The sequence below is a fragment of the Lithobates pipiens genome, unplaced genomic scaffold, assembly GCF_037356315.1.
Source record: "Lithobates pipiens isolate NorthernLeopardFrog02 unplaced genomic scaffold, aLitPip1_a1.2 Scaffold_157, whole genome shotgun sequence".
Classification (NCBI taxonomy): domain Eukaryota; kingdom Metazoa; phylum Chordata; class Amphibia; order Anura; family Ranidae; genus Lithobates; species Lithobates pipiens.
Window position 1 is genome coordinate 2,097,383 of NW_027507746.1, and position 20,680 is coordinate 2,118,062.

General features: G+C 46.3%; 1 protein-coding gene across 6 annotated transcripts in view; it reads right to left on the bottom strand.

Moving 5' to 3' along the window:
- Nucleotides 1-20,680, bottom strand: part of LOC143981458 (NACHT, LRR and PYD domains-containing protein 3-like) — a 156,632-nt gene that overhangs the window by 71,282 nt on the left and 64,670 nt on the right. For 3 of the 6 annotated variants that reach the window (XM_077479329.1, XM_077479328.1, XM_077479330.1), the window contains 2 exons: nucleotides 12,632-12,931; nucleotides 970-1,008 (listed from right to left, as the gene is read on the bottom strand). In XM_077479329.1, coding sequence (XP_077335455.1) covers nucleotides 970-1,008; nucleotides 12,632-12,931 — 339 coding nt within the window. The remainder of the gene's footprint in view (nucleotides 1-969; nucleotides 1,009-12,631; nucleotides 12,932-20,680) is intronic. The other 3 variants (XM_077479334.1, XM_077479333.1, XM_077479332.1) reach the window with 2 other exon arrangements.

A 20,680-nucleotide genomic window follows, 5' to 3' on the forward strand; every position in this document is an offset into this window, starting at 1 on the left:
AGAATATTTTATTTCTCATACACACATGAAATAGTATTTATAAGACAGAGTTGGGAATATTGTATTCTAACCATAAACCCGAAGAATGGAGCCCTAAAAGAAGATATTCTATGAAATACGGGAGGACTGTGGAAGCATCCAAACTATGGACACACCATCCAGACCAGAGGCATGAATAGAACCTACAGGGCTCCAGGGCAAGAAACCATGAAGGGCACCCCCTGACTGCTGGGGCCCTTTTCATCAGTCTCAGGCCCTTTCCTCTGGTCCCCTGCCTACAAGGTTGGGACTCTTCTCTCTGAAACAGGAAAGAGTTGCCACCTTATCCCTTTAAACCCGAACACATAGTGATTACACTGGTCCTGTGGCTGATTAAGGTGGTAATTAAACTCACTTGGTGCCTTACCTGCACTAAATTACTCTCAGAATCTGTGTAATTCATATATGTTTGGGTTTAAAGGGATGAGGTGGCATCCCTAAGGCAGGGGCCCTTACTGCTTGTTCCTGTTGTGGGGCCCTTTATAAGCCATGGTTCAGAATACTGCGACTTATTATGTGACTTTCAACACAAAGCCGCATGACGAGTCAAAGCCCATTCATTTCAATGGGTGCTGTCCTAATAAATGTGACTAAAGTCACAGCAACAAAGTAAAAGGCAATCCTTTTCTATGGTGTTGGTGTGATTTGAGTGGCATAGACTGCAATGTCAAATCACAAAATTGCAAACAAGTCACAAGGAAATTGCAAGCAAGTTGCACAACTTTGGGATCACAGCAGTGTGAACTGAGCCCATGTTCTGCAGTGGCCCCCTTCCTGCCATCTTGGGCCCCCTACAGTGGCAGAACGCCAGGGCCCGATCTTAAGTGCAATCTTGGTGACCCTGGCAGTCCCGCCACTGATCTGGACTACAATAATAACAAAATGTTCATCCAGAAGAGATTTCATATGAAAAGTGGATGTCCTACTAACCTGATAATGTTTTGCTATGTGTCGTCTTCTTCAGTTTGGCTGGAAATAAGATTAGGGAAGTGATTAGTCCTGACAAACCTCTGAAATGTATAAAATAATAACTAAGAGAGTTATTAGTGTAGCAGATCCTCCCAGACACCATCATCCCACCAACCCTCTGTAGATCGGAGTCTCTCCTCCTCCAGGTGATGGGGAGAGTCTTTGTCTGGTAACATCTCAGCACATTGCAGTGACATGTAACCATGGTGGGGGGACCGGAAAAGCCCCCAATTCCCTATGCAGGTATACAGGCACCAGGGCTGGTACTAGGCAGGGGTACGTGCCCTGGGCGGTACCATTTGCCATAGGAGGGGGCACAGCCTGCAGGTGAAGTTCTGCTATAGCTGGCGCCCGCCAGTGTGTACAAGTCACCTATGTCAGCGCCCAGCGGCACTGTACAAATTGCGTGTGCCGAGTGCGTGCACTCCTACATCCTCCCTTCCCTCAGCTTCACTGTTTACTATCTCCTACTGTCACTGTTTCCTCCCCCTATGGAGGAGTCTCATAGTCCCTGCCAGCGGCGTGACGTCACTCACGGCCAGAGGCGAGGTGGGAGGACTCAGAGGAGCGCAGGGAGCTGTGTCAGACTCGGCGCTGTGACCTAGAGGAGCTGCTGCCTGGCTCTAGCTGGAAGGAAGCCAAGCTAGAAGATTTGGAAACTAGATTGCAGTGTGACAGACAATGTGCTATGGTCCGGACTGAACTGTTATAAAAGTAATCAGAAACAGATTAATAAATGGCTGGATTGGGGGGAGGGGAGGAGGCTGAGGCAAGGTTAATGACCACCACTGCTGTTTAATTTCCGCTGTGACAGATGGGGAAGTGTGTGGTGTGTACAGTGTGTGCACCCTCTCCTGCATGGATTGTGGCTGGAAGAGGAGAGCTGCCTTGTAGTGGTGGTGTGCTGTGCATGCGGGGTATTGTGATGTCCAGGTTGGCATAGCTTTATGACAGGTGAGAGTATATGTAATGCAGGATGGACAGGGTTGACAAGGTGTCGCATTAAACCTAATTGAACTTGTATTGTCTTAAAGAGGAAGTAAACTCTGATGGGTTTACTTCCTCTTTGTCTCCCTGCAAAGGTAAAGCATAATGGGCTACTATGAATCGTATAGTAGCCCATTATGTGTCACTTACTTGACACAGGAGCCAGAGATGTCACCACTGTCCCCTGTAGTCCGGAGAGTCCATCTTCCGGGTATCGCTGCTCCGGCCACTCACAGCACCGGAGCAGCGATGACATCACTCCCGCGCATGCGCAGGGAGCCGCCACTAACGGCATATCGTCGTTAGCAGCGGCATGCTGCTAATGGCGATAGTGCGCCTGCGTGCTGCTGTCTACAGTGCATGCGCCATAGACAGCTGTCACTGTCTTTAAGTAAATATCTCCTAAACCTACACGGTTTAGGAGATATTTCTTGGACCTACAGGTAATCCTTAATCTACTCTTACCTGTAGGTCAAAGTGCTTTGTAAGGGTTTACAACCACTTTAAGTATATTCTAGTTTTGAAACATTGATTCTTTCTAAAAAATGGGGGGGGCGCAGTTTGCCATATTCGACCTGAGCACCAAATGGCCTTGTCCCAGCACTGACAGGCACACACCTAGAATCTGGAGCCTTGACTCCTCTTTCTGATGGAGGTTCAGGTGGATGCATGGGGCACAAGGCTCAGAACCCCGAGCAACAGTCATGAGGGTCTCCTAGGAATACAGATATAAATATGGAGGTTCTGTATAATAGACAAGTGGCTGTGATTGTATTGCTCTGCTCGGCATGCTGAGTGATGTCATTGTGTTATGGTGACTGACTGCCGGCATCCTGGAGAAGTGTTACTCTGCTTCCCTTTTACATTGTTCCTGAACTCTGTAGCCTTTTCCTTCATCCACAATTTTATACCCAAATTTATTTTATTCTGTAAACTCCCTCAGTAAAGATTGTTTAACCCCTTGGTGACTGAGGGGAAAACTAATGTTAATGCCTGAGCACAATTTTGCAACTTTGACCTGTGTTAGTAAATCTGTACATATCATCCCAACTACATTGTGTATCCAGGACGATTATACCGGATTCATTTCAGGACAAATTGGGCTTCTTTTGGTAACACTGGCACTAACACTGTTAGTTGTGGTTTGTACCCGTAGTACGGCCTAAAAAACACACATTTTGCTTTATCTTACCTAAAAAATCTGACATGCTAATTTAGAAAATGTTTAACCACTTCCTGACCGTCTCACACTGATATATGTTGGCACTTTGAAGAGGGATATCGCTGTTATGACAGCAGCTAACTATCATAACCCCGGCATCCTCTTAAGTGAGCCGTCCGGTTTCTGATAAAAGTCGTCTCTGCGGCAGATTCACTGCACAATCACTTTTATCTGTGGCAGGAGAGGGGCCCCCCTCCCGCCGCTCTCCGGTGCCATCTGCCGCTTACCAGAGCCGTTGTAGCGGCGTAGGAGATTGCGTCCTCTCCTGTGTGTGGTATGGAGCTGAATGAGGGGAAGATCCCCACCTGTCTCCAACCTATTGCAGGGCGGAAGCCACGTCAAAACATAATTTTTGTGGAAATATGAAATGTCAGATCTTTTTGATTCCAGATCTCATATTTAAGAGGTCCTGTCCTGCTTTTTTCTATTACAAGGGATTTTTACATTCCTTGTAATAGGAATAAAAGTGACACCATTTTTTTTAAAAGAAGAGTGTAAAAGAAAAAAAATTATATAAAATAAATAAGAAAAAATTTAAATGCGCTCCGTCCTGCCGAGGTCACGTGCAGGAGCAAACGCATACGCGAGCAGCGCCCGTATATGAAAACGGTGTTCAAAGCATACGTGAGGTATCGCTGCAATCGGTAGAGGGAGATCAATAATTCTAGCCCTAGATCTCCTCTGTAACTCAAAACATGCAACCTGCAGAATTTATTAAACATCACCTATGGAGATTTTTAAGGGTAAAAGTTTGTCGTCATTCCACGAGCGGGCGCATCTTTGAAGGCGTGACATGTTGGGTATCAATTTACTCGCCGTAACATTATCTTTCACAATATAAAAAAAGGTCTAACTTTACTATTGTCTTATTTTATTTATTTTAAAAAAAAGTGTATTTTTTTCCAAAAAAGTGTGCTTGTAAGAAAATACGGTGTGACAGAAAGTATTGCACGACCGCCATTTTATTCTCTAGGGTGTTAGAAAAAATATATATAATGTCTAAGCAATTTTCTAGCAAAAAAAACAGTTTTTAACTTGTAAACACCAAATCTCAGAAAGAGGTTCGATCCTTAAATTGTTAAAAATAAAAATACCCAAAATACACCAACCCTGACACCTGACCCTAAAACTAAATCTGCCACTGACCTGGAACAAACCTTGATCTAGCTATTTTTTTCTTTATTAGAAAGAACACAATGTATGATACAATATATCCTGTATGTATACAATATATTATATAATGGATCCTGGATGTATACAATGTATTATATAATGGATCCTGTATGTATACAATGTATTATATAATATATCCTGTATGTATACAATGTATTATATAATATATCCTGTATGTATACAATGTATTATATAATACAGGTCCTTCTAAAAAAATTAGCATATTGTGATAAAGTTCATTATTTTCTGTATTGCACTGATAAACATTAGACTTTCATATATTTTAGATTCATTACACACAACTGAAGTAGTTCAAGCCTTTTCTTGTTTTAATATTGATGATTTTGGCATACAGCTCATGAAAACCCAAAATTCCTATCTCAAAAAATTAGCATATCATGAAAAGGTTCTCTAAACAAGCTATTAACCTAATCATCTGAATCAACTAATTAACTCTAAACACCTGCAAAGATTCCTGAGGCTTTTAAAAACTCCCAGCCTGGTTCATTACTCAAAACCGCAATCATGGGTAAGACTGCCGACCTGACTGCTGTCCAGAAGGCCATCATTGACACCCTCAAGCAAGAGGGTAAGACACAGAAAGAAATTTCTGAATGAATAGGCTGTTCCCAGAGTGCTGTATCAAGGCACCTCAGTGGGAAGTCTGTGGGAAGGAAAAAGTGTGTCAGAAAACGCTGCACAACGAGAAGAGGTGACCGGACCCTGAAGAAGATTGTGGAGAAGGACCGATTCCAGACCTTGAAGGACCTGCGGAAGCAGTGGACTGAGTCTGGAGTAGAAACATCCAGAGCCACCGTGAACAGGCGTGTGCAGGAAATGGGCTACAGGTGCCGCATTCCCCAGGTCAAGCCACTTTTGAACCAGAAACAGCGGCAGAAGCGCCTGACCTGGGCTACAGAGAAGCAGCACTGGACTGTTGCTCAGTGGTCCAAAGTACTTTTTTCGGATAAAAGCAATTTTTGCATGTCATTCGGAAATCAAGGTGCCAGAGTCTGGAGGAAGACTGGGGAGAGGGAAATGCCAAAATGCCTGAGGTCCAGTGTCAAGTACCCACAGTCAGTGATGGTCTGGGGTGCCATGTCAGCTGCTGGTGTTGGTCCTCTGTGTTTTATCAAGGGCAGGGTCAATGCAACTAGCTATCAGGAGATTTTGGAGCACTTCATGCTTCCATCTGCTGAAAAGCTTTATGGAGATGAAGATTTCATTTTTCAGCACGACCTGGCACCTGCTCACAGTGCCAGAACCACTGGTAAATGGTTTACTGACCATGGTATTACTGTGCTCAATTGGCCTGCCAACTCTCCTGACCTGAACCCCATAGAGAATCTGTGGGATATTGGGAAGAGAAAGTTGAGAGACGCAAGACCCAACACTCTGGATGAGCTTAAGGCCCCTATCGAAGCATCCTGGGCCTCCATAACACCTCAGCAGTGCCACAGGCTGGTTGCCTCCATGCCACGCCTCATTGAAGCAGTCATTTCTGTAAAAGGATTCCCGACCAAGTATTGAGTGCATAACTGAACATAATTATTTGAAGGTTGACTTTTTTTGTATTAAAAACACTTTTGTTTTATTGGTCGGATGAAATATGCTAATTTTTTTAGATAGGATTTTTGGGTTTTCAGGAGCTGTATGCCAAAATCATCAATATTAAAACAAGAAAAGGCTTGAACTACTTCAATTGTGTGTAATGAATCTAAAATATATGAAAGTCTAATGTTTATCAGTACATTACAGAAAATAATGAACTTTATCACAATATGCTCATTTTTTGAGAAGGACCTGTATATCCTGTATGTATATAATGTATTATATAATATATCCTGTATGCATACAATGTATTATATAATATATCCTGTATGTATACAATGTATTATATAATATATCCTGTATGTATACAATGTATTATATAATGCATCCTGTATTTATACAATGTGTCTTTCTCTCCATTTGTAAAAGAAAGAAAACATAGAGGTTCGCTGCACGGACACTGATTACTATGATTGCCAGAGGATATCACAGCGATCATGTGACAGGGAACCGGGAGTCCCGGATTCTGATCATTAGTACTGATGGATGAACTTCCGACGGGACGTTTCGCAAACGCGGCCGATAGTTCGCGAACCGGAACGTTCGCGGCGGGCCCCATTGACTTCAATGGGAGGCGAACTTTGCAAACCTACAGGTCAAATTTGCAGCCACAAAATAATAGCTGTGCAAACATAGTCCCACCACATGGCCAATGACATAACACATGTATGAGGTGAATCTGGGATCGACAACTACAAGCATTCTTTTTTTATATGGGAAATTGTTGTGACAATTCAGGACTGTGGAGCGCATGAAGGCAATGGAGGAGAGGGAAGGTCAGGGTAGGCAAAGAAGAGGGTGCAGGAGATGATCACCAGCAGCGTGACATACAGCAATGACACCTGCACTGTGATAGAGTCATCTGACACCAGCACCGTGATAGAGAGCACTGACATCAGCAGCATGACATAAAGCAATGACACCAGCACCATGATATACAGCACTGACAGCAGCAGCATGATAGAGAGCACTGACATCAGCAGCGTGACATAAAGCACTCACACCAGCACCGTGATATACAGCACCGTGATAGAGAGTACTGACATCAGCAGCGTGACATACAGCAATGACACCTGCACCGTGATAGAGTCATCTGACACCAGCACCGTGATAGAGAGCACTGACATCAGCAGCGTGACATAAAGCACTAACACCAGCACCGTGATATACAGCACTGACAGCAGCACTGACACCTGCACCATAAGCAGCCCCAGGAGGAAGTCAGCATAGCACAGGGATAGTGGGAGCCCCTCATAATGAGCATAGCACAGGGATGGTGGGAGCCCCTCATAATATGTACAGCAGAGGTACAGCCCCAGGAGTAAGGCCGCGTACACACGCGCGGACTGTTGGCCCAACTTTGTCCGTCCAACAGTTTGAGCGAACAGTCCGCTCAAACTTAGCATGGACGGACATGGCCACACACGACGAACGAACAGTTTGCTGAAACCGTGCGCGATGACGTGAACGGCACGTACGACGGGACGCAAAATACGACGTCCTATACACTGCATTATAACTTTCGGCTTGAAAATCCTTTCTGAGCATGCGCGGAACTTTGTTTGACGAACAAGCCTACACACGGGCGGACTGTTCGTTGAAACAAGGTTTCAGCGGACAGTTTTTCGGAATTTCCGTAAAACCTTGTCCGTCCAACTGTCCGCTGAAACTGTCCGCTGAAAGCCCACACACGAGCGGACTGTCCGCCCAAACACTGTTCAGCGGACAAGGTTGGGCCAACAGTCCGCGCGTGTGTACGCGGCCTTAGTCAGCACAGCACAGGGATGGTGGGAGCCCCTCATAATAAGCAGCCCCAGGAGGAAGTCAGCACAGCACAGGGATGGTGGGAGCCCCTCATAATAAGCATAGCACAGGGATGGTGGGAGTCCCTCATAATATGCACAGCAGAGGTACAGCCCCAGGAGTAAATCAGCACAGCACAGAGATGGTGGGAGCCCCTCATAATAAGCAGCCCCAGGAGGAAGTCAGCACAGCACAGGGATGGTGGGAGCCCCTCATATTAAGCATAGCACAGGGATGGTGGGAGCCCCTCATAATAAGCAGCCCCAGTAGAAATATGACACCGCTCAACCTCTTCAAACAGGAGGATATGGGCATATAGTACGGTGTGCTTTTTTTGGACAAGGAAGTGAGCCAAATGAAGAAAGAAGGTCTGTGTGCTCGATTTAAAAAATTGTTTATAGACATATACATGGTCTGCTGGTCACATGTGTTGAATTCCTCTGAGATCCATGCCTCATTCATTTTTAGAAATGTGAGGTAGTTAACACTGTCGTGAGCTAGGCGAGTACGCTTATCAGTCACAATCCCCCCTGCTGCACTGAACGTCCTTTCGGACAGGACACTGGACGAGGGGCAAGCCAACAGTTCCATTGCAAATTGGGCAAGCTCTGGCCAGAGGTCAAGCCTGCCCACCTAGTAGTCCAGGGGTTCATCACTCCTCAGAGCGTCCACATCGGCCGTTAACCCGATGTAGTCGGACACCTGACGGTCTAGGCGTTCCCTGATGCTGGATCCGGATGATACCTGTTGATGGGTCGGCTGAAAGAATGACCTCATATCCGAAGTCACCAACACATCTTCAAACCGGCCTCTTCTTGCAGGCGCTGTTGGATTGGTACCCGCAACTCCTTCTCTGGGAGTGGGAATTGCTCCTCTGCCAGCGCACGCAAAAGCAGAATGCAGCATTTCTCGAAGCAAGGCCTGGAAGTGCTGCATTCTGACAGCCCTCTGTGACAGCGGTAGCATTTCCACCATTTTGTGTTTGTACCGGGGGTCTAAGTACGTTGCCACCCAGTACTGGTCCTTGACCCTTATGCTTTTTATATGGGGGTCCCTATTAAAACACTGGAGCATGAAGGCCCCCCATTTGAACTAAACTGGAAGCGGTGTGGTGGCCTGTCTCCTGCTCATCATCCAGGATAATGTCGTCCTCTTCATTCTCCTCTCCCCATCCACACACAACAACAGGGGTCCCAGAAAGGTTTAAAGCATGCTCTTTTTGCTCCTCCTCATCCGCCCCGACACCATGCTCCTCTGACTCCTCTTCAGACTCCTGTTGTTGACTTGTCTCAGATAGAGTAGGCCCCCCTGGGAATTAATCCAGCATTGCGACTTCCTCATCTTCCCGCTCCTGCTCCTCCACAGCTTGATCAATGACATGACGCAATGCACGCTCCATAAAGAAGGCATAAGGTACCATGTCACTGATGGTGCCATGGCTGCGACTGACCAGTTTGGTGATCTCCTCAAATGGGCGCAGAAGTTTGCATGCGTGGCGCATGAGCAGCCACTGGCGCGGTGAAAAAAAACCCAGCTCTCCAGAACCTGTTCTGCCACAGAGTTCATACAGATAGACGTTAACTGCATGTTTCTGCTGGAGTAGCCTATCAAGCATATAGAAGGTTGAGTTCCATCGCGACGGGCAATCGCAAATAAGACGTCTGACCGGCAGATTGTGTCGCCGCTGAATGTCAGCAAGGCGAGCCATGGCCGTGTAAGATCTCCTGAAATGGACCGAGATTTTCCTTGCCTGCCGCAAGATGTCCTGGACCCCAGGGTATTTGACAAGGAATCGCTGCACGACCAAGTTTAAGACGTGTGCCATGCATGGCACGTGCGTGATTTTGCCCTGTTTCATTGCACTAAGCAGATTGGCACCGTTGTCACACACCACTTTACCAACTGTCAAATTGAGCGGTGTTAGCCACTGATCTGCCTGTGAACGCAAAGCTGAAAGGAGTGCCAGGCCAGTGTGGCTCTTGGCTTCCAGGCACAACAGACACAGCATGGCATGGCAACGTCTCACCTGGCATGTCGAATAGGCTCTGGGGAGCTTGGGCGGCGCAGCGGAAGAGACGCTAGCAGCAGAAAAGGAGGAGTCAGCCGAGGAGGAGAGGGAGGAGGATGGAGTAGGAGGAGGAGGAGGAGAAGAGCCAGGCCTGCATGCAATCCGTGGCGGTAAAACCAAATCTACACGGGTGCCACGGGTTACATGCTTGACGGCTGTCAGAAGGTTCACCCAGTGGGCAGTAAAAGTGATATACCTTCCCTGCCCGTGTTTGCTAGACCACATTTCTGTGGTCAGATGTATCTTGGCACCGACACTGTGTGCCAGAGATACATTCAATTGCTGCTGAACATGGCCATATAGCTCTGGGATGCCCTTCTCTGAGAAATACTTCCTTCCTGGGACCTTCCATTGTGGTGTTCCAATGGCCACAAATTTGCGAAAGGCCTCCGAGTCCACCAGTTTATATGGCAGTAGTTGGCGGGCTATCAGTTCTGACAAGCCAGCCGTCGTCAACCATTGGGCAAGAGGGTTATCCGGCGTCATCATTTTTTTATGCTCGAACATTAGGCCCACGGAAGCCTGCCTTTTTGCAGAAAAGCGTGAGCTTGGCGTGATGGAAGGTGGAGTGGAGTACAATTGTGAGGAGAGAGGAGAAGTAGAAGACGAGGCTGAACGGTGAGAGCCGGGAGTGTGGCTTTGTGTGTTCCGTTGCTCCCACTTGGCTCAGTGATGGCTGCTCGTGTGCCTTTTTAAGGCGGTCGTCCCTAGGTGAGTGTTGGGCTTACCACGACGAATGCGTTGACTGCAAAGATTGCAGATGGAAACGCTATTGTCAGCAGCGGACACTTTAAAAAAAGCCCACACTGCGGAGCCATGTGCCAGTGTCCTGGGAGCACCAGATGTGACCTGGATCGCTCCTGATACATTTGCAGTCTGCTTTGTCCCTCCTGTGCAATGTAAGTTATTCCTGCTTCTCCTCCCTATCTGCTGGTCCATATCTCCCTCTGAACTCCCCTCCTCTTCCTCTCTTGTGGGTACCCACGTGACATCACTAGTCACATCATCATCGACGTCACCTTCCCCACCACTATAAGTAGAGATCTCGGAGTAGGCAGCAACACCGGGGACCAACCTCCTCCTTGGGCTGATCTGGGTACTGTCATCAGACTGCTGAGTAGCGGTTGTTGCTACCTCCTCTTCCTGATCCAATACCAAGAGTGGCTGCGCATCAGAAATGTCTTGATATGGATCGGAAAATAATTCCTGTGACTCAAGCGGAAGGCATGTGGTGGTGGTGGTGGTGTTGTTGGTGGTAGTGTCTTTGGGGTGCACATAGCAGAGAGTGAAGAAGAGGGTGCAGATCGAGAGGATGAGGAGGGTGCAGAAGAGTAAGGCTGAGTGAGCCACTCAACCAAGTCTGGTGCGTCCTTTAAAGTAATTGAACGCACCTTCTGCAACCTCCCACTTTGGCTCAAGGCTGTTGCTCCTGCCCTACCCCTACCACCCCTGCGGAAGGGCCTGCCTCTTCCTCTGCCTGTCATTTTTTAAATGACCCTGTGACAAAACTCTCAGTCCCTATACTGATGAAGGGCTGCTGCAGTATAGGGCAGCGGTCAGCAGTAGTGCACCTCAACCCTATGTATTGTGGACCTATACCAGTCCTTATAGAATAGCAGACTGTACCTCACTCAACCCTATGTACTGTAGCACCCTACACCAAGTTACCAGTCCTTATAAGGACCTTTGTGGAACAAGTAGGTTGTGAATGATTAGCAGACTGCAGCAGAAGGGCAGCAGTCAAGTATAATATTTTTTCTATATTTGGAAGAAAGAATATTATACGTGTACATGCCTATTACCATACCACTGATACCAGTCCTGAAAAGAACCTTTGTGGACCTAATATAGTAACAGCTACTGATTAAACTGACCCTCTCTGCCTCACACACAGCTTCCTGCCTGTCTCTATATAAACTGACAAAACAGAGGCTGCTGGAACAATAACTGGTTACTGGAATAGCACTTTTGTGGACCTGATGGTAACAGCTAATGATTAAACTGACTGTCCCTGCAGCACACACCGTCCTGTCCCTTTCTCTAAACTGACAAAAGACGCTCAGGCTGCTGCAACAATCAGTAGCACAGCAGTGCCTCAAACCTATATCCTGAACTACACCTAACACCTATACCAGTCCTGAAAAGAACTTTTGTGTACCAAATAGCTAGCGATTTGGGTCACTGCAATCTCTCCCTGCTCCACACAGCAACCTCTTCCTATAGTGACAGAAGAAAGAATGTAAAATGGCCGCCGGATCGGGTGTATTTATAAGTTAGGGGGAATGTCCAAGTGTCCATGTGCTGTAATGTCTCAATTGGCTGTCCTGTACCCCATGATGGATGTGTCATCATAGGTCAAAGTTCTTTTACACAGTAAACACGGACGTTCGCCGGGTGAACGGCGGCAATAGTCCGCCGATTGGGCGAATCGCGAACATCCAAAATTCACTGTGAAACGACTGCCGGGCGAACCGTTCAGCCATCCCTAATCATTAGTACAATCCCCGGGGATCTTAGTGAGATCCTAGTCTCTGTGTAGCACTCTCCCAGCACAGAGGGAGGTACCCAGATATGTGGCCCCCAAAATAAAGACCCTTTTTGTGAGGCCCCATAAGTGCGTACTGTCAGTGGGAAGGGGATCATCCAGTTGAAATCTCCTGATTGGTCACTGGCTTTCCCTGGGTGACATTCCTAGTTCTTCCTCACACAGATTTTTATCAGGAATTGGTAGGAAATGGTCATTATAGATGGGAGCTCACCATGTTGTTTTCTCTCCTGGAGGTCATCTGCGGGTCCCATCAGACCAATCAATGTAAAGACATGAATGGTGACATCCAGAGCCCCTTCTTCTCCATATGTGTCTATCAGGGTGTCCTTGGTGGTGATCCAGTCTGCATTTTCTAGTCTTCCTCGGGGGATGGGACGTTTATCTCCATAGGAGAAATCAGACAATTTGTTCCTAAATCTCTTGAAGTCACTTCCTTTCAGATCCTCCAGAGAATATATGATAAGATCTCCGGGGGTTTGTTTCCTCTTTCCCAGGACACCAGGAGCCGACCCTGCAGAGAGAACAATCATTAACCATAAGGCCTCATACACACGGACGTTTTAAAAAAATGGGCTGTAAAGCTAGTAACACCTGGGAAAAAAAGCAGTGTTAAAAACGCGATTTTATTAGTGTTTTGATTTGGCGTCAATTTGCGTTTAACAACGTTTTTAACCCTTTCATGACTAAGCCTATTTTTGGAATTTGGTGTTTACAAGTTAAAATCCATATTTTTTGCTAGAAAATTACTTGGAACCCCCAAACATTATATATATATTTTTAGCAGAGACTCTAGAGAATAAAACGGCGATTGTTGCAATATTTTATGTCACACGGTATTTGCGTAGTGGTGTTTTAAACGCAACTTTTTGGGAAAAGGGACACTTTCATGAATAAAAAAAAAAAAAAAACAAGGGGGCGTGGTTTGACCTCGGTGGAAGATGGCAGCATAACTTCTCAGCTCCGGCCGACTGAGAGAAACATCAGCCTTTAACGGAGGATTTCTACCCTTGTTCCACTGCACAAATCATGGGAACTTCATCCCGAAGCTCCTCGGCATCCCGCTCGAGGTCTCCCAGGGAAAATACCGGCCGTCTGAGCCAAAACATACCTGATATGTTCCGGAGCCAAGCGGGCAATATGGCGGCGCCACGAGGTGCGGCACAAGCTACGGGCCTCTCACACAACGCTCGCCGGCGGATCCCCCCGGCTGAAGATGACATTGTTCTCACTCCCCAGCAACAACCTAGCCTGTAGGACCTCCGTTCTGTGGCCACCGACATCAAGGAAACACTTACGGCGGCCCTCACTGCTGCAATCTCGGACCTGCGAGTGGATATCCAAGCTATCTCGGGCAGAGTGCAGGAAGTGGAAAACGTTTTGGAGACCCATTCTACAGTGATGCGACGTTCCTGTCAGACTATTGATATTCATACCCTGCAATTGAGAGATCTTAATCGCCACATCGAGGACTTGGATAACCGTGGAAGGCGCCACAACCTCCGTATCCGCGGTTTGCCCGAATCCATAGAAGCGGAACACCTGCTATTAGAGGTAACGACCCTATTCAACAATCTATTAAACAGACCTGTCGCCACCCCGATCGGTATGGAGCGGATCCACCACGCTCTACGCCCCAGGGGGAAGGAAACAGATCCCCCAAGGGATGTTGTATGCTGTATAATTGATTACCAGCTGAAAGAAGCCATCCTAAGAAAAGCCCGGGAGACGGAACCCCTGCTGTACAATGGTGCAAACATTCACCTCTTCCAGGACTTGTCGAACATTACGCTGCAAAGACGAAGAGAACTGCACCCAATTCTGGAAGTTCTAAGGGCCAAGGGAATACCCTACCACTGGAAGTTTCCCTTCGGATTATCCGCCTCGGCACACGGTCGGTCTGCTCTACTTCGTGTCCCGGAGGATCTTCGTCACTTCTGCAAAACTTTGGAAATTCCGATGACGGCGGTACCCGAATGGTATGCGGACTTCCGACCGACCATACTCAGAAGAGTTGCTCCACGTGATGACACCATGGACACTCAAGATTCCCGCTTTCGGAGGAGACGCTCCCCTTCGGATCCACGAGCCCAACCCTTGGCTTCGGGTCAAACACACGGACCCAGCCCAACGAAAGCACCGCAGTCCAGGAGAGCCCGTCGGGATCGTTGAAGTTCTGCTTTAATCCAACCGAACGGACAGTTAAGTTGCGGGTCAGGTTGCTGTTTTCAAATCCCTTCGGATGTCGATTGGACCCTGATTATATCCTCTAACTTTCGTATCTTTTTCTGGTGTCCCCCTTATCCCCTTTTTTTTCTTTTTGTGTTGTTGCTGGTTGTTTTCTTCCATCTAGGTTATTTGAGACTCTTACCCGGTCGCTCCATTGGCTCGTCCGGTCCGCATCATCTAACGAACGGTTTGAAGAAGGACGCTTAATAGGCCTCCCCAAATTTTTTATTTTTTTTCCCTTCTGCCTCGACCACCTATTCCCATTTTTGGCCACCTCCCTTATAACGTATGTGTTTTTTTTTTTCCTAATGTGCTCTCTCTCCAGTCGGCCAGCTTAGACCGGTTATTGTTATTGTTGTTATTGTTCTAAATTGTTCTAAATTTTTAGCATATCTCCATTGTCTCAAACCGACCCCCACGCAGTGGTCCGATAGTTTTTACGTTTTCACAGCTGTCTTGCTTCTAGTCTTCCACTGCATCGCTTTTGGTGAAGATATATTTCTTGTTTTATTTTTGGAATTAGTTTCACGGTCTCCTCAGATTAGCAAGCTGGTTCTTGCTAATTTCCAATTTTTCACCCCAGATCTAACCTACGCATCAGCCCAAGTAGGGTTTTCTTACTCTTTTTTTTTTTTTTTCTTTTGTCCATTATCATTCGATTCACCCCCCACCTTTCCCTCCCTTGCCTCCCCCTTTCCTTACCCTAGAGATATACCTTATAAGTTATACCTTCTTACTCTCTCTGCTTTTGTGGGGGACCACTCATAGGCCCTGGGCCTGAAGGCCGCTCGGCTCGCTCTCTTCTCTTTTATCCTTACTCCAGTGTACCAATTGACTTAAGCTTGGAAATAGCCGCATTTCTTTTCTTCCCTCACTAATCAATACCATGTCAAAACCACACAGTCGGCCCAACAACGGGCTTTTTACTTTAATATCCCTAAATGTTAGAGGTCTCAACATACCAGAGAAACGATCTCAAGTCTTACTTGAATTACATAGATACAAAGCTGATATTGCTTTCCTCCAGGAGATACATTTTAAGACGGGTTCCGCTCCGAAATTCTCAAACTTCCGCTTCCCTACCTCTTTGCATGCCACTAATCACTATGCCAAGACCAAGGGAGTCTCCATTTTAATTGCAAAACATTGCCCATTCCAAATTCAGGATACTTGTGTAGATGAAGATGCTCGCTACCTTTTTGTTAAAGGCACGCTCTACGGCAAACCTATCACCTTAGCCAATATCTATGCACCTAACCATGGCCAGGTCCCGTTTTTTAATGCGGCTCTTAGGGAACTTATCACATTTCAGGAGGGTATGCTAATTCTCGGAGGGGACTTTAATGTCCCCCTAAATCCTTCTCTTGACACTTCAAATGGTGCATCCTCCATACCGTATAGAGCACTTAAGTCGATCAAGGACAGATTACACGACTTAGCGTTACACGACTCCTGGAGACTGTTAAATCCCAATGTTAAGGACTATACGTACTATTCAACCCCATGTAATAAGTATTCTAGATTGGACCATATCTTCATTTCACAAGATGATCTTCCATCCCTACATTCCGCTTCCATCCTCCCCATGTATTTATCTGATCACAACCCAGTTTCTCTGACTATAGATATCGCACAGGCCCCCACCAGATCCTCTATTTGGAGGCTTGACCCGTCTTTACTCACAGACGAAACTATTACGGCCACCATATCTAATCGATTAACTTTATTTTTTCAAGAAAATGCTTCTCCAGACATGTCCCCCTTGATGCTTTGGGAAGCCCATAAGTGCACGATACGAGGAGATCTGATTGCTATCTCGGCCAGACGGAAAAAGGAAAGGAAGGCACTCATTTCTAAATTGTCCCAACGCATACAGCTTTTGGAAAGAGCTCACAAACACTCTCAGGCTTTAGCAACACTCCCAGCTTTGCTCCAAGCCCGGAAAGAGCTTTTAGAGGCCCTAAATAGGCAAATACGTCAAAATGATTCCCTCGCGCAAAAAACCTTTTATGAATATGGAAATAAGGCTGGAAAACTTCTGGCAAGAGCCCTCAAACGGAAGAAAGCCACTATGACCATACATTCAATCACTGATCCCCAAGGACGGAAATTGACGGCTAGTGACCACATAGCGCAACAATTTGTGACATATTACTCCCAGTTATATAACCTGCATTCCGCTGATCCTCCCACTAGTGACAGTTCCCGGCTTCAGATGATCAATGACTTTCTTGCCACCTACAGCCCCGACCCTTTGTCGGAATCGGATGCAGCCGATTTGGAAAGACCCTTGTCACCCTCAGAGTTGGATATGGTTCTTAAGCAACTGAAACCTGGAAAAAGCCCGGGCCCAGATGGGTTAACGTCAGGATATTATAAGACGTTCATTGATCCTCTCAAGCCGCATTTTCTGTCCGCCTTTAATTCCTTGGCGTTTGGCGATACCCCTCCTAGAGACTTGTTGACGGCTCACATAGCCGTGATCCCTAAACCAAATAAGGACGCATCACTTGTGATGAATTATAGACCAATATCCCTACTAAATGTTGATCTCAAGATCTTCGCAAAGATTTTAGCCAACCGTCTCTTGCCTCTCCTGCCCAACCTGGTTTCTTTAGACCAGGTTGGTTTTGTACCGGGCAGAGAGGCAAGAGACAATACACTCAAAGCTATCAACATTCACCACTGGTTATCGTCCTTCCGTCAACGAGGTTTCTTCCTTTCCCTTGACGCGGAGAAGGCGTTTGACAGGGTGGCCTGGGACTATATGTCAGCAGTTCTCAAGCGGATAGGACTACGGAATCGCATGCTTCATTTTATCTTAGCCTTGTACTCGTCCCCAACAGCTAGAGTCCGAGTTAATGGCCACCTGTTGGACGCCTTCTCCGTGTCAAATGGAACTCGCCAGGGGTGCCCCCTCTCCCCCTTGATTTTTGTGTTAACCCTGGAACCATTGCTTAATCGGCTACGGGCTAACCCTGACATCAAGGGAGTTACAATATCTGATTCTATTTACAAGTTAGCCGCTTTTGCGGATGACATTCTCCTATTTTTGACAGATCCTCATATATCCCTACCTAATGTACTTGCGGATTTCGCGACTTTTAACACCCTATCTAATCTTCAAATTAATTTATCCAAATCAGAAGCCCTAAATGTATCTTTAGACCCTGAGACGCTCACATTATGCAAAGACAATTCCCCCTTTAGATGGGTTAAAGACGCCATCACTTATTTAGGAATCAAGCTCCCTACTCACCTATCTAACCTATATGCGCTTAATTATATCCCCCTCATTCGAAACATTCAAAAAGATCTTAATGACTGGTCGTCTGGTATGTTTTCGTGGTTTGGAAGGGCTGCTGTCCTTAAAATGAATATCCTCCCGCGCTTGCTCTATATTTTTCAAACTATTCCCATCAATGTACCCCAGACTTTTTTTACCTCATATAGAACGGCCATACGTCGATTCATATGGGGCTCTCAACGTCCCAGACTTAGTCTTGATAGGCTGGCCCTACCCAAAATAGCAGGCGGTATAGGCTTACCAGACGTGACTAAATACCACTGGGCATGCCAGTTGACTCGTATTATTGACTGGAATGTCCATATTCACTTGAAAGCTTGGGTTAATATAGAACAAAATCTCACTAGACTGCCGATAAGTTCATTGCCATGGTTGGCCTCAGAACACATACCTAGTTCGTGTACACAACATCCACTAATCGGTTGCACCCTTCAAATGTTCCGGAAGGCCTGTAAGGGGCACCGTATTTCCTCGTTAAATGGTCCCCTAACCCCAATTAGACAGAATCCGGCATTCCCTGCGGGCATGTCAACCTCTTTTTTGTCGGAATTTTGGCCCCATGATGAGATGCAGGCAAGACACTTCTTTTCTGCGGGGTCGTTTTTAGACCGGGCTGATATCCCCTCACGGAATGTTGATCGTGCCTGCCCTATGTGGACTTATTTCCAATTGCGACACTTCTTAAATGATCCCCATAAGCGCAGTGATTTCTCTAGACAACCCACCTTGTTTGAAAATTTGTGCTTGCAAACAGAACAACAAAGACACTTAATTTCTAATATTTACCCAATGTTGTTTTCGACCCATGATCCTAAATCTAATGTGGCCGTTCGAAGCTGGGAAAGAGATCTCGCCCTTAATCTTTCCCCAGACGAGTGGGAAAATATCTACACGCTGATTCATAAAGGTTCTATTAATGTGTCAACCCAAGAGAATGGCTTTAAGATCTTCTCAAAATGGTATAAAACTCCGACCAAATTGAACAAGATCTCCCCGAATATCTCTTCCAAATGCTGGCGTTGCTCGCAGGATACAGGCTCCATGCTACACATATGGTGGTCCTGCCCCAAACTCCAACCCTTCTGGCAAACTGTACACCGACTGACTTCCAAGATCACGACTTACCAGTTAGATTACACTCCTGGGCAAATGTTATTACATCACTCTTCGATCCCCTTTAATCATTATCATCGTTCATTAGCTCTCCACCTAATCAATGTGGCCAAGATGTGTATTCCCACATTTTGGAACTCCACGAAAGTACCAAAAATTGCGGATTGGTTCAACCGCATTTCTAGAATTGCGGAAATGGAAGATCTCATACACCAAGCTAAAGACACAGCGTCTAAATTCACGAAGATATGGTCCTGCTGGAACCACTTTAAGTTATCTGATGAATATAAACTTCTACTTTCACAATGAGAGAATGCATCCCCAGCTTTCGATAGCTTAGGGTAAATGCGGTATAGCCCCCCCTGCCTCCCTCAGGCTGGCTCTGAGGGCAGCTGTCATCCCTTAGAAGTGATACCATATCTGACGTGTATGTGAGTAAGCAGGGCATTTACTTTCTAGTCTGGGTACCCCCTTTGTTTGTATGCATCACTCTTGGATCTCTCCATGTCCCTTTTCTTCCCGCTCCCCTCCATCTCCCCTGTTTTGTTGTTGGTTGTTTTTTTTTTTCTCTTTCGTCTCTGGTTTGGTTTTTCTGCTGTTTAGCTATATGTGTATTCTCGGGTAGCAATTACAGGGGGGTCGCTAGGGGTCCGTGACCGCACCCCCACACCTCTCCCGGCATAGTAATACGGCATAATTGCTACCAATTAAATTCCCAAGCTCCTGGGCATTAAAGTTTCCAGTCACCTTTATGCTTGACACATGATGACCCATTGTTAAGTTTGTTACGCATGCCTTAGCACGTATTTTTCCTGTTTTGTTTTGTTCTATCAACACGCATTGTTCAAATTTTCCTTGTGTCGGTTCTTAATCTAGAGGAGCTTTTAGATATACGGGGCAGTTTGTTCATGACCCTTGTCTCCTCTAAAGGTATTTGCCTTAACTTGTAGACATGTGTTTTGTTTCCTTCAATGTTCCTTGGTTATTAATCGAATGTGACATCACTGTGATATATTGCTCTGATGTGCTGAACTGTAAGTTTTATGCAACTTTTATAATAAAACTTTTCTTGGAAAAAAAAACAAAAAACAAAAAAAAACAGTAAAATTAGCCCAATCATTTTGCGTAATGTGAAAGATAATGTTACGCCGAGTAAATAGATACCAAACATGTCACACTTTATAATTGCGCACACTTGTGGATTGACGACAAAGTACGGTACCTAAAAATCTCAATAGGTGACGCTTTAAATTTTTTTTATGGTTACCAGGTTAGCGTTACAGAGGAGGTCTAGTGCTAGAATTATTGCTCTCGCTCTGACGATCGTGGCGATACCTCACATGTGTGATTTGAACACCGTTTACATACGCGGGCGCGACTTCCGTATGCGTTTTCTTTGCTTTGCGAGCTCGCGGGGATGGCGGGTAGTGATGGACGAACTTCCGACGGGACGTTTCGCGAACGCGAAACGCGAACGGACACAAACGTTCGCGAAAACGACCGTTCGCCGCGGGCTCCATTGACTTCAATGGGAGGCGAATTTCGCAAACCTTTAGGTCGAATTTGCGGCCACGGGGTAATTATTAGGGGGTAGCACGTAGTCCCACCACCTGG